General features: G+C 39.5%; 1 protein-coding gene across 2 annotated transcripts in view; it reads left to right on the forward strand.

Moving 5' to 3' along the window:
• Nucleotides 1-5,237, forward strand: part of PRRX1 (paired related homeobox 1) — a 71,032-nt gene extending 65,795 nt beyond the window's left edge. For both annotated transcript variants that reach the window (XM_065890218.1, XM_065890209.1), the window contains one exon: nt 5,090-5,237. Coding sequence is in view for 1 of the 2 variants with exons in the window: in XM_065890209.1 (XP_065746281.1) it covers nt 5,090-5,228 (139 nt within the window). In the remaining variant the exon portion in view is untranslated. The remainder of the gene's footprint in view (nt 1-5,089) is intronic.
• Nucleotides 5,238-15,286: the final 10,049 nt, after the last annotated feature.

A 15,286-nucleotide genomic window follows, 5' to 3' on the forward strand; every position in this document is an offset into this window, starting at 1 on the left:
TGCACATGCAGTGCAAACTGAAGGCTTAGTAATGAAATATGGCCCAAATGTGTCCACTTTAAGAGCTAAATGTACGTTTAAAAAAAATCAACTTCTCAGTTTTAAAAACAGAAGTTGGAAATGATTATTTAAATCACGAAAAGATCACTTCCAAAAGGATTTATCGGGTCTCTCTTTAAAAGTAAATTTTCCCTAGGAAAACTCATATTGAATTTTCTTAGATGAAGCAAGTATACCTCTGCTGTTCTTGCATTGACAAAAGAACAAACCAAAGAGATGATCTCCAACCTCTACACGTCACAGACAGAGTCATGAAGACCTCAAGCTCTACAGCCTTTCGAAAAATCCCAAGCTGGGAAGCCTTAGGATCTCAGGAAGACACATAGACTTCTTGGGCTGACAGATCTGTCTTTGGGGTGAAATTTTCCATAGCTTGTCATCATTTGTCCAAAAGGGCCAAATAGAAAACAAAGTTAGACTTGAAAACTGAGTCAGGTAGTATTTTTCCCCCAGCTCTCCTCAATTGTTTCGTGATTTGTGGGATTTACACTCCGGGTGATTAGAAAGCAGAGGGGGAGACGGTCATAAGTTTCCTGGCTTTAAAACCATACCATGTATAGTATTTTCCATACTTCCTTGGTGTTTGGCAGTCATTTTAACACACTATCCCTCACGACAACCTCTCAAGGTAGGTTGAAATTATCAAAAATGATTTGTCCCCAGTGAAAACAGAACTCTAACCCTGCTGGTGGTTAGCATTCTGCTGTCTGTGGCTGGGCTCCAACTGTTAGGAATCCCCAAATAAGGAGAGGGAAAAATGTCAAGCTTACTTAAATGTGTCAGCTCTGTGCAAGTCCCAGAGCAGATTTGCTGAATCAACAGATAGGATACGAGTATTTCTTTTTCATCTCTAATTCCTCAATGCCCTGTACACGGCAATATCGTTTCTTGGTCACAGACACAGAGAATTTTACATTCTTCAAAACTAAATAGAAATATTGCTTTGGCCAAACCCTATAAGCCCAGTCTTAGTACTCATCTCATGTCTGCCTCCTGTTAGAGGAATAGGCAGAAGGCAAGACCAATGGGCAGGATCTCTACGTGTTGGAAAGCAGGCTCTTGGTGTTATCATGTGCTTAATAAATTACCTAGTTTCAACCTCATCTTTTTAGCCCAGGAAGCTTAATCCTGTTTAGGAAGGAGAGGTCATTTTACATGGTGCGAATGGCCCCATTAATTTGGTTGAAAACAGCTTATTAACCTCACTGGTTTCTGTCTTGTGAGAAAACATTTCAGGGTTCTCGTTCTTTTCCTAACACAGAGCTTTAGAAGTTTTGGTGACATGGAAAACAGGTGGTCATGAACAATCTTTCAGATTGACAGCCACTCAAGGCTCTCTTGCATCTGTTGTCACTTTTGGAAGTGGGTCCTCTCCATCATACTTCTAAATGCCTTTTTAAAGCATGACTAAGCTACGCTTGGATTAATTTTGTCTTTTCTGACCTGTAACACGTCTTGCTGATTACTGGTATGTCAAAGGACTGGTCCCTACTTGCCTAAATGGTAGTTTTAGTTTAAGTTGAGAAACTAGATTTATGTCAAACTACTGGAGGGAACACAGACTCGTTTTCTTTAGTGTGTGCACACAATATCACTTTAGCCTCTACCTATAAAGTTATGTACTCTAAATGTTTGTTTAGAGGCTGTGAATTAAGATGGTCTCTGTTCTTTTATCCTATTTCTTATGGCTATGCGATGCTGAAATAAGTTAGACCGATTTTTGAAAGTTTATAGCTTTCCTAAACGTTTATAGAGTGAAAAGCTTATCACTTATCAAGTGTATAGGATATTGCAAAACTCATTCATTAATATCAACTGCTTTTTTATTCTCACATCCCTCTAACTTGAGAGCTACATATAAGTCATTGTCATGGTCTCACTCAGTGGTGTCCTTAGAACGGCACCACAGTACAATTAGACAAGGGTGTTGTTCTGAACTCTGCAAACACAGGTTGCTATTTAAGGAAAAATGTCTCAGTGAAAATCCAATCTCCTGTGTAAAATATAACTCTAATTTCATTAATTTGGTTTTGAGATGGGAAGTGGATCAACATTCATCTCATCTGGGATATTAACATCTGGCCTGCGTTAGAAAATCTCAGTGTTTCCAAGATATGTGTTACCATACTAAGTCTTCAGACTAGAAAACCAGATGATACTAGCAAATTATGAAGTAACTGCAGCAAAATGGTTATATAATAGATAAAATTGAAATCGCAAATACAGTAGACATTTCTAGAAAACAGTAACAGCATCTTTAGTAAACTAATTCTCCATAGTTCTAATTCCCTTTGTCTGCTAAGGAAACTGGCCACACCTTTGATCATCACAAAAAGAGAGAATCTCTATTAAATAGCACTTTACTTGTCCAGAATCTCAAAGGATGGAAAACATGTCCCCCAAGAAACTGGGCCAAATACATAAAAGCACAATACTCCATGACAATCTACAGTTTGCCATCAGAGAATATTTTTTTTTCTTTCGCTCTCTCATGAAGCTTTAGCCTCCTGTTTTCAGAAGCCATTTAATTTTATTCTCAGTATTTAAATAATACAGATAACTCAAAATCTCAGCTTCTCTCCTATGCATTTAAAATTGTACTATATACCATCTTTAGGACTTAATTCTCTCACAGAAATCTGGCTGAGAAAGGCTGATTTGGTTGATGTCATAATCTATAACTTAGGTACATTTCCCAAATCCAATTATCTTTTTTCTTAGCTACTTAGATCTTTTATTTCTTTGAAATCTTAGATTTCAGTATTATCCTAGAAATTTCTTGAGTATGGGATTTATGGATTTGCATATATTTCTGGTAGGGTCTTGAATGGAAGCATGTAATTCATACAGAACTTAAATGATAATATGTATATGGGTTTTGAAAATAAATGAGACTTCTTGGTATATTGTAACAAAGAAAAAAACTTGTCCCATTTTAACAGGTTGTTCTGATTATTTATCTCACTCCTAATTGAAACCTTCATGAATTGGGACTCTTTCTGTCTTTATCTTTTGGTAGACAGTAGTAGAAGTAATAGTCTATTCTGTAAGTCTAACCTGCACCAATATTTGTTCACTTTTTACTGTTAAAAGCTATATATGGTGGATTAAGAATATGCAATCATCAGTCTTGCTTTTGTCATGTCCCTTTTGATTTTGCACATTCGATTAAGACAGCAAAATTAACGGGAAGGACTGGTTCCTTAAAATAAAAGCATGTTGGTAAAATATTTTTAGAAATCATTACTCACAGCAGGATGACAGAGATCACTGATACTGAGCAGGAATCAGTTTAATCATACAGTATCTAGATATTTTTCAGTTACTTATCTATTCATTAAATACTTTCTTGAATGCCAAATATGTGCTAGATATGGTGCTAGCCCTACCTGGGGACACGGTGGTGAACAAGGCAGATGTGGTATCTCATCTATGGGGCTTATAGTATGAGGAATTAAAATAAGTCCTAAAAGGAAAAGTACAGGGTGCTATAGATAAATCTTTGTGTAGACAGTTAAGACCATGCACCCAGAAATGAGTAAGAGTGAAACACACAACAGTGAAATAGAAGAGTGTAGGGTTATTTTGGAACCCTTCTGAGTCTTCCCCCTGCCATAGGACACAACCACAGACACTCACACTCACACACATACCAGTGTTATAAGGGTCTTAAATTAAGGATCATATTTCTGGAAAGACCTAATTATACTTTTTAACCCAATTTTCCTGGGTTAATTGCTAGTAACTGAGCTGATATAGGCTATTGTGAGTCTTGACTATACGTCTTGACTGTAAATCTTGACTATGTGGTGTCCCAAATAAGTATTAATGATACAGTCTCTCTATTTGTAGAGTAGCTTTAGTTTTTTCTTTCTGGTCTGTCACTTGATCCCCAGAACCACAAACTCCTGTGTGGCTGACAAAATTGCATAGGAATGCAGGCACCAGAAGAGCACATGTCATTCCATTTATAAGTCTATCTCATTCCAGCCCTCAGTTGAAAGGTATTTTGCTAATCTTAGAAACAACTAGGAACATTTTCATTGAATTAAAATGAGTTCCCTTAGAGCTGTTTAGTATCAAGTAATGGATAATTTGCATCCAAGTCTAAGAAACCTTTACTTTTCCTTTAAAAGAAATTCATGGATACAAATTAACAGAAAACCACCAATTACAAATTTCTGCCCAGTGGTATTCCTAGGTCTTAATTACAGTCTCTGACAATGAAAAACAACTTTGGGTTTTTCTCAGCAATAAGAACAGTCAGAAACAGTTACCTCTGAGGTCAGGAATACTGAAACTGGAGCATTTGCTAGTTTATCTAAGAGATATAAACATTTCCAAAATAACTGACCTGAAAGACAGTGTAAGCTGCTCAAGTACTTTTGAATAAGTTATAAAATCAAGGCCAATTGGAGTGGAAACCTCTTGATTTGGCAGTGCTTGGTACTATCAACCAGTGGATCAACAAAGGCAGAGAAGTCATCTTAGATTATTTAACTGGTTCTCCAAGTACACTATTTAATAATGGTATTCAGTGATTATCTAAAATATGTTAGGATTAATGTCAGCTACCTAGAATGAGGAATGAAAAATGCCCCTTAGTTTCTTTTCAAATGCCTCCTTCTCTTCCTCCTCACTCCCACAAGCTGGTGATGTAGGCAGGACAAGATTAAACACTGTTTTAACTGGTCAACTGATGAAACACCTGTTATCCACCATAAGCAGCTTTCTTCTCTCACCCCAGAAATAAATCATTACTCACTGTATCCAACACAGAAAATACTTTTCCCCTCGTCTTGTTCCATGCTCCACTGCTTTTCCCTGCCCTTCAAAACACTGCCACCCTTTTCCAAGGGCCTTAGACTAATGGAATCTGGGGCTGTAAGGGACCTCAGAGGTCATGTAGTCCAACCCACCTGCCCCTACCTGCCCCCATCCTGAGACTTGTACCCATCTGGGGCACAGACTTGCAGCTTTATGAAACTAATGCCTGTTATTCTCCCTGCTCTCTCCTTTGTCCCTACAGCGCCATGGCTACTTATTCTGCCACATGTGCCAACAATAGCCCTGCACAGGGCATCAACATGGCCAACAGCATTGCCAACCTGAGACTGAAGGCCAAGGAATATAGTTTACAGAGGAACCAGGTGCCAACAGTCAACTGAGGAAAAAAATAATTAAACAGGCCTAAGAAGAAATCAAAAACCATAAGACACCTATCCTGCTCTGTCATTTCTACATCTGCTGGAAAAAAATAAAAACAAACAAACAAACACAGAAATAAACTATTGGGACCATGGCAGAGAAAAGCAGGAGAGGAGCAAAATGAAAATTAGTTAACAAATGTTCCTCCTCCCTCTGGGATACCACCACCACTTGTTTCTGTGTGTGTTAATTTTGTTTTTCCTTCTATTCATATGCTTTGCTTGATATACTCTGAGCTTCTTCAGTTAAGTTCAGCCCACCCACCCCCATGATTGTATGGGTTTTAAAAGAATCTACAGCAGCCAAAGAAACCATATATGTATATATATTCAGAATAATTGCCTATAGTCTCCTCATTGACCTGTTTGAACCTCAGTGTCTTACACTATCCTTCTTCCTAGTTCTCTGTACAGAAGCTCTAGGAACTTCTGAAAAGCCAAAGTCTTTCTGAAGAATCTGTGCCAGACATAATTCCCTTTCTCATTGTCTCCATCTCTGTTGGTCATGGTAAGCTTGTTCCATCAGCTACTGGAAAGAAAAAGCAATTGTATACAACATCTGGTCACTGGCCTGTCTGATCCAGTGTGACTGGCTATGTCTGGCTAATTCTAAGCTCTAAGTTCTAGATCTAAGCTCTAGATTTAAGCTCTAAACTATAGAGGATAATATTACCATCACTACCACCCCTCACCCCTATCCAATCAATCAGCCATCCTAAGTTAAAGATATTTGTTGTTTCTTGAATGATTTGCTGTCATAGGCTATTTGATAGAAGATACATTTTTCACTTGAGAGGGGGAGAGACATTTCTCTAGGAAAACAAAGACTAAGTTGTTGTGAAAGGCATGGCCTATATCTCTTTGGTGCCTTAAGGGTAGTCATATGCACACTTTATATATATACTGTATATATTTATATATTATATATATATAAAATATTCTTGCAAGCTTGAGTTTGCAGTTTCTCAAACACTACAAAGAGCAAATTTCACACCATCACCAGTGTCTTTATTTCTACGGTGATAAGACTTTTTATTAGGGATCTCATTTCCTTTCTTTCTCTACACAAAATTCTCATTATGGCCACAGAGCAATTGATAGGGCAGCTGTTTGAAAACAGGTCTAATTTTCACATTAGGGTTTTAAATAAATTAGAAACTATTTGAGGCTATGAAAATGTCCTTGAGTTTGGCACCTGAACTCTGGTGGAATGCTGATACATTCTGATAACGGGAATTACACTTAGAAGAGGGAAAGCCGTTTCGTCATCTGTCCTTTTTCCACTCAACAGAAATCTGAAAGATACGTCTTTAAGTGGAATACTTAAAGGTTTATCGAAATTCTAAAAATTTAAAAGGCAATTGTGGGCTATTTTTATCTTCTAATATATTGAAATAAAGTTTCGTGTCTAGGGCTGGGAGCCAGGATTGACCTTTTCTTTGTTTCTTTCTCTTTGTTTCTACCCGTGCTTTTGTAACTTGTCAGGTAAACTTGACCAAACCATGTTCATTCTGTGCCTTGGTTTACCTTTTTTGTAAAATGGGTTTAACAATACTTACCTACCTCACAGGGGTGTTGTGAGGCTCTAATCATTTGCTTTTTCATTCTTTCCTGTATTCTCTGTATGTCCAGCGCTTTGTAGCCATGGGAGGAAAGGGAATATAAAAGTATACCATGTTAATAGAAGGCTGCTGTACCCAGAAGCCTTGTTTTCTAGCAAGGAAATGCTACCTTGCTGTAAATACTTATAACCTTGTATTTGGAAATGAGAAATAGGTTTATATTTGCAGACCTCTCAAAAAAATCACATCATTTGACCAAAGAATAATTTAAGACGCACAGAACAGACATATCTTTGACTTATGTTTTCATTCTGACCAACTTGGATTTCTAATAATTTTTATCAGTAATTTGAAAAGGTTTAGATTGATTTTGGCCAAATATGCCAACTCTGAGTGACAGGCAAGGATTTGGGATTTAAGATGCACTTTCAGTACAGATTTTTTATTTTCCCTGGCATATCAGATTAAGCTAATGGTGGTATTTTTTCAGTCAAACAGCCACCAATCTGAAAATGTATTTCCTATGTTGATTTTGAACTTCTTTTATTAAGAAGGAAGCCCATCTTATGCATTTTGCTTTCATCAGCTGATTCTCTCTTAACATACTATTAAAACATTTCTTACTGAATGGTTTATGTAGGCTGGCTAAACAACACACATTACTTGCTTCCTAAAGTATTCTTCAACTAATTCTTTTGTCCCACTAGTTGCTGCAGATTATCGAGTTTCAAAGGAACAGTGTATCCTAACAGATTAAAACATTCTTTGTGAAATGAGTGCAGTCCAAGAAATTGGTGAACTTTTGGGGTTTGGAGAGAACAGCTGAAAGAGGATTTGGGTTATATAGTGCAGGGAAGAGACATCATAGGTGAAAAGATTTTGCTAAAAAGGGGGAAATCTTAGAAGAGGGAGTAAAGAGAGGATCATGTAAAACAAGGTCATTTGAAACTTGCATCCTGACATTCATTTCCAGTGGTGAAGAGAAAAGCCTGAACCCATAACCCCAGTGCTGGATGAAATTAGGCAATTTTACCCAACACCTGGGCAAGTGCTGTCCAGGAATATCATAGAGTAACCAATGCTGTCCGCCACAGGAGCTTTTATTGTTAGTGAATCAATACCACAGACACCTATTATGTAATGTACACAGGGTACAAGCACTCAATTTTGTTCATTCGTTATTGATTAAAAAAATAGAAGTTTGATATGTGATTTGGAGGAATAGCCTTCTGGCTCCTAAACCAGGTGTCAACAGAGGGCCTCAGGGACACAAAATTCAAAGGCATATCCCTGTTCCTTATCATCTATACACAGATAACAGATGAATACATATAAACTATCTGTCTGTGTCCCCAGTCCCCCCCACCACCAAAACAAGGCGCTGATTTGTAGGGTACTTGGCAGTTTAGATCAAGCAGGAAGAAGTGACCGGATAAAAAAGGGAATGACATTTAGGGTATAAAGATCTCATAAGAAATGTAATATGTAAATTATATCTTGCTTTATGATGTAAAATATACATTGTTTGCGCTAGAATAGAAATGATTCCTTTTCAATAAAAAGAAAGAAGGATACTACTATGTCTGCTGAGTCTGCTGGTTCTTTTTGACCTTCAGAAACACCTGCTAAGATCTAAGATTGCACTCAGAAAAGAGTGAAGGTAAGAGGGATTTATGAACAAGAGAACTTTTATCAGAGTGTAATAATATTTTCTAAAAAAGGGAAATAATCTATTGTTCTCACAAACAAAGACAAATGGTGGGAGAAAGAGGGGACTTTTTTTTAGTATAATGGATAAGTGTAAAGTGGATCTTTTAGGAGAGTTTTGCTATTTTTCATCCACATCTTTAGTATCCACAATAACAGATATCATTAGACAAAACAGATTTTTTATAAAGCACAGCCTTTTCTTTTAGAAAAAAGAAGTAACAAAGTAACATTTTTTAAGCACCTATTGTTATAGCATTGTGTGTGGTAACTGGTGGAGGCGTGATAGAAAAACTAAATAGGAATCGAGTTTTTTCATACAAACTGAAATCTGATTTAAAAGGCAACTACAGCATGAACAAATTTATGCAGTAGTTCAAGACAATAAATTAATGTTGTCAAAGAAATAGAGCAGATGGGAGTTCAGAAGAGGAAGCAAGAAAACACTGTGAACTGGAATGGGAGAGGGTTTCGCGGAGGAACTGGGACTTGAGTTTCATCAGCAAGGATTTGGTCAGGAGAAGGGAAAGTGATGGCTTTCAGGTAGGGGGAATGGTATGCATAAGAAAGGATGAAGGTAGGGATACGGGAATGAGGAATTTGTTTCAGGAGCACGGCAAGATGGGCCTTGTGACCGCCTGGAGGGGTGGGATATGGAGGGTGGGAGGGAGACGCAAGAGGGAAGAGATATGGGAACATATGTATAACTGATTCACTTTGTTATAAAGCAGAAACTAACACACCATTGTAAAGCAATTATACCCCAATAAAGATGTTAAAAAAAAAAAAAAAAGATGGGCCTAGATGGGATGGAGAGTTTATTTTCAAGTGGAGTAGAAGAAAACACTGAAGATTGAAGCTGAGTCTTCATCTTGCAAGGTATTATCTGTCAGACAAAAGAGTGTGGACTTTTCCTCAGGCCATAGAGATTCATTGAAAATTATAAAGCAGGAAAAAAAAATGCCATGCAAAAAGTACTTCTTTAGCAGGATTGTTGTGGTAAAAGAATAAAGGTAAACTAGCGCAGAACAGAAACTGGAAGCAGAACAGAGAGAAGGGGAACAAAAAACAAAGGATGAATAGGAAATATCTTGCAAGGAAAGAATCAATAGGACTTTATGATGGGAGAAAGAGAATGGACAAATCAAAGACAACCCTGATTTGAAACCTGGGGACTAGGGGGATGAATCACTGACAAAACTGACAAAAATCAACAAAAATGGGAGAGACCCAATTACAGGAGAAGATAATTGCAGTTTTAGATGTATTATATTATTGTACCATTTGAAAACTGAAATGTAGGGACTTCTCTGGCAGTCCGGTGGTTAAGACTCCACGCTTTCAATGCAGGGGGCATGGGTTTGGTCCCTACTCAGGGAACTAAGATCCCACATGCTGAGTGGCATGGACAAAAATACAAAACAAAAAACTGAAATATAAGTGTCCAGTAAGTGAAGAAGTAAGGCTTGGAACCAAGGTCAAGGATGATAGAAGTTTGGGATTCATCTTTAAGGAGGTGACACCTTGAGGTACAAGTGTGAATAAGTTCTCCGAGAAGAGAAAGTGTCATTGTGACTCAAATAAATATTTTAATAAGTGGCTTTTGGAAGTAGTTTAGCCCAGGGAGAAAGACAGGACTTTGAAGAACATCTCCAATTAGGGAGAGAGTTACTGAAAGCAATTTACAAGGAGCTTTTTGAGAAATAGGAGAGAGGTCAGCTTGTTTGTTATCCCAGAGTTAAGGAAAGAGAAGTTTTCAAAAAGAAGGGAATGCTTAATATACTCAAATGCTGTAGAGCAGACCAGCTAACTGGGGGTGGGGAAAAGGCCATTGGATTAGTGATTTTCTAGAGTACAGTGTACTAGAGTGCTGAAAGAAGAAGGTACATTTTGGCAAGTTATGGTAAGAAGAAGTGCTTTAAAAAATGGAAGCAGTGGCTATAGACCACTTGCTTGAGACTTTTGGCATTGAAAGTGTATTAATAAGGATCCTTTCAGTGGCAGGTGGCAGAAACCTATCGCACTAGTTCAAATTACAAAGAGCTTTACTTAAAGGTCACTAGGGTTGCCCACTGAACCCAGAACCCAGAAAAATACTGCTGGAGCCAGAGTAGCCCTTGGGATCCCAGACACTGTAATGAGGCCCATACCCTTAGACCTGGCAAAGTCCACACACCCTGCCTTGGGTCTCACTAGCACTCCTCTGACTGTGCAAATAGTCTATGGGGCCAGATGGATGTGCCCACCTGGAATCTGCACCATTCATTGTAGACCATCCTTCCGGCACTTGGGATTTGGAATTTCCTGTCAGAATGATCTGGAACCTGCTTTCAGGGTTTCCATAGGCCTCTTTTCCTGGGACCACTGTTTTTGGGGGATGGAGTTTGTATGTTGTCCTAGGATATGTGTGCTGCAGTTGCCACCTGTGTGCGCATGTCTACTTTTGGTGTGGGATGGGGCTGAGGTGAGAAGGGAAGTGGGTAGGCCACAGGCTGGGGGCTAGGTCCTGGCCCTTCCCTACACTGCCATGCTCTGAAAGAAATTACAAAGCAAACAAGTCTGAGAATTCTGGATGTGAACCTGGCTTTTCTGGTCATTATGGAGGGGTTCATTAATGGAGGAGAGTGGAACGTAATTGTTTAGCGGTTTGTTAGCCTGATTTATAATATAAGTGTGTGGATGTAAATATGCGGACCTTCATTTGTACTCTTGCCTGGGTATGGCTCTAGCACCCCCATGGATGAGATACCTGGCTTGGCTGCCTTTTGATTTAATTTCTGGAGACTCCATTAACTAGAAATCAGTGCCAGAAAGCTTTATGAGTCATAAATTTTGAATCTGAACCCATCCTGACCCCACTTTTTTATTTCTCTTAGAAATAGGACTCAGAGTTCTATGCATCTGTAGGACTTCAGCTTGAAGGCTTCTTTCAAATCTTCCTTGGGACAGGGTCACAGGAGAGTTCTGAACAGAGCTAATCTGCCCCCTATCAACCAACATCCCAATTTATTGTCATTTACATGGGTTGGGGTTTGATACCTTACATCAGGTCTATGGGGAGAGAAAACAGCAGAGAGCTTTGAGAAAGGGCCGAGAAGGGAGATTTCAGTTATCGCTTTAGCGCCTCTTAAGCCCATGTACTTTCCACTGTGTTTCAAACTTCCTGACTTTGCTTAAAAAGGGGAAATTTCTGTTACAGTTCACAGAGTTTGCTATGGTCTGACCCTCGGGAGTCTTGGAGATCTGGCAATGGGTTGAGATCCTCCTGGTTGTACAGAATACCTCAGGTCATGTAGTTCTAGATTTGAGGGCCTCTAATAAATGACACTCCTCTTTTACTTACCCATTTCTGTATTGTTAGGTACATTTCTGTTGCAAGTGGCAGAAACCCAAATGAAATTAGGTTGAGGCAGTTTAATTAGGGTGTTTATTAGATGGATGGGAGGTAGGCCAGAGGAAGAAAAGAGGAGCCATGAGAATCAGGGTAGCTCTGAGAAGCTCAGCTACCAGAAGAGACTTGACATCACCAGAACCCTCTGTCTCTCATCTCTGCAGGCAAATTTTCTCCATGGAGTAAGGAAAGTGACTGCTGGCAGAGGCAGACTTACATCCCTTCAGCTTTAGCAGAAAGATCTGAGAAACCAGCTCCTGTTATAAATATCCTGGGAGAGGACTTTAATGTCCTGGCTTGGTTTATGCACACTCATGACCCAATCATTGTGCCCTGGGGGTGGAGGTGTACTGAGCCTCCAGACCAGGGGTGTCTGCCTTTTTCAGGCACCACTTGAGCATCAGTGCAACTCCTCTTGTCCTCACTTCTACCTCTAGTCACTACTGAAACACTCAGTCTCCAGCATATTTCCAGAGTCTTATAGACAGAACATAAACTAAGCCAATGTATAAATGCTCCCCACTTTCATTTTCAGGCATACAATTATTGGACATCAGTCCCCATAGCAGTGGTGGCCACCTTGATAATGGATCCTTGTTTTGGTTTCCCTTTTTTCCTTTTTATTCCCTAAGCTCCTCAATCCTGCTACCTGGGATCATTTTCCAAATAAAATACCTGCATGTCAGCCATTACCTCCATCTGTGCTTTCTGGGGGGTGGGGTGGGGGGAGGGCTCTGACTAATACAAAGCTCTATTCTCTTTTGCTAGGGGCATCCTCCCCAAAACGATGTGGATTGAGTATTGGGGACCTGCTGTTACCAGATGAAAGAGAAGGAAATGAAATGTAGGCAGATAAAAATAACACAGGCAGGTTGTCCCGAGCAAGGAAGGAGAGAGAAACATTTTTGACTGTAAATTGCTTTCCATCTCAATTGGTATTAACTCTTTCTTCTCACTAATGTTGGCAAATGTTTGCTGCAAATACTTCAGTTAAAAATCATACCAATTCCCTTCCTCATTCTTGTAGAAGAGACAGCTAGCATTTCAACAAAGTCCATTTACCCTTCTTTCTGTGCACATGGGTAGGTCTCATTCCCCAGCATCCCTTGCAGTAAGGTGTGGTCTTGTGACTAATTTTCAGACAATGGAATGAGAGAAGTGGTATTTGACAACTTCAGTCCTGGCTCATAGCTCCCATCTATGCTTTCCTTTGCTCTTCTTCCCTCTGGCTACCTGATATGACAGCCTCTGATCAACACTGGAAACCACATTTTAAGGATGGTAAAGCAACAGTCAACCTGGGACTTGGAAAAGTGACTTCAGGAAGCAACGGTGCAACTCTCGCTGACCTGGAAACATTCTGGAGTGTTATATGGTGGGGAAACAAAGTTTTATTCTGTCAATCTATTACATGACAAGGTCTATTTGTTAACTGCAACTCAGCCCAACCTAATACCTCCTCCTCTTTTCTCCTCCCTTTCCATTCTTCCTTCCTTCAATATCACATGCATTTCAAGATCCTTGTAACTCACTGACTTACTGTTTTCCATGAGCACACATTCTTATTCTCCCATACTGGATATTTGAATATTATAATATATAGTTTTATAGCATCTTGTGCCCTTTGGATAATACCTAATTAATTGAATATTGTAGTAAATGAGTACACTAAATATCACTTCCAATAAATTAGTGCCGGACACTCTGGAGTTCCTGGAAAATATCTCAAAATGTTATTCTAGTTATAAAAAGGCAGCATTCTTGAAAGTAAGATAGCCAGGTCATCTACAAATTGAAGACATCTGAAAACTATTTCTTAGAGTCACATATTTATTTGCTTAGTGTGTCAGTCAGTTACTCAGAGGTAAAATAAGGCTAGCAATCCTGGACAGCTAGAGAAACTCACACATGTGCACAGAAAGATGTGAACAGAAATGTCCATTATAGCACGGTTTGCAATAATAAAATATTGGAAACAAGTAAAATGTCCATCAAAGAGAGAATAAACAAAACTGTGATATATTCAGACAATGGAATATTATTCAGAAATAAAAAATGAATAAATGAGAAATGGCTACACATATCTACTTGGGGACCTCTCAGAAACATAACTGTGGGAAGAAAAAATAAAAGTTGCAGAAGGATATATGACACTTTATATAAAGTTTAAAAATGCACACTAAAATCATATATTGTTTATAAACACAGATGCATGTGGTAAAAATACACATACATATAAATAAATAAAAAGATGAAATGAAAAACAATTTCAGAATACTATTTCAGAAAAGGCAATTTCTGAGTAAGGAGGTAAGGCATAGGATTGGAAGGGGCACACTGAGTGCTTCAAGTAAATCAGAACTACTTCATTTCTTAAAAAATATGAAGGTGTCTGCTCTTCTGGTGAAATGGGGCCGGGAGACGCTCTGCTCACCTTCTTGCCTGGGTTGGCATTCAGGCTCTAGGGCCGACAGAAAATCTCGTTTGAGGGTCCCACTGAGTTCCCCGGTCAGAGTGTTGTAGCTGAGGAGAGCGGCTGCTTGGGAATACTGCTCAGGCACTGTAGAAAGCCTTCTTGGAATCTGACATTTATCACTTTGGGACCGTTGGCCTGCTGCTCCTGCCTTGGCCACATGAAGGCTCAGACTGTCCCAGTCTCTGAACTGAAGAGAACCAACACTGTTAGCATATCTCTCACCACCATGAATGCAAGGTATTTCAAGGAAGAGTATCAGGAGGACATCTACAAATCCTAGACTGGCATGTACAAGTTCTGAGGAATGGTAGAATAACCCAATGTATCTGGGTACAATTTGGAGACAGCTGGGACAGAGCTACAACAGGGCAAGGGCTGACACCCAACTCACAGCCCACCTTCTCCAGCCATGTGGCTGTCAGGGTCTTGGTGCTCTGGCTGGCTGTCAGGCCTGAGCCTCTGAGGTGGGAGAGCTGAAATCAGGGCATTATCCACCACAGACCTCCAAGCCCCACATAATATCAATACGAGAGAGCTCTCCCAGAGATCTCCGTCTCAACGCTAAGACCCAGCTCCACTCAATGACCAGCAAGCTCCAGTGCTGGACACCCCATGCCAAATAACTAGCACGACAGGAACACAAACCCACCCATTAGCAGAGAGGCTACCTAAAATCATACTAAGTTCATAGACACCCCAAAACATACCACAAGAAATGGTCCTGCCCACCAGAAAGACAAGATCCAGCCTCATCCACCAGAACACAGGCATCAGTACCCTCGACCAGGAAGCCTACAAAACCCACTGAACCAAACTTACCCTCTGGGGGCAGACACGAAAAACAACAGGAGCTACGAAGTAGCAGCCTGTGAAAAGGAGACGC

This window comes from Phocoena phocoena, chromosome 1 (assembly GCF_963924675.1).
Source record: "Phocoena phocoena chromosome 1, mPhoPho1.1, whole genome shotgun sequence".
Taxonomy (NCBI): domain Eukaryota; kingdom Metazoa; phylum Chordata; class Mammalia; order Artiodactyla; family Phocoenidae; genus Phocoena; species Phocoena phocoena.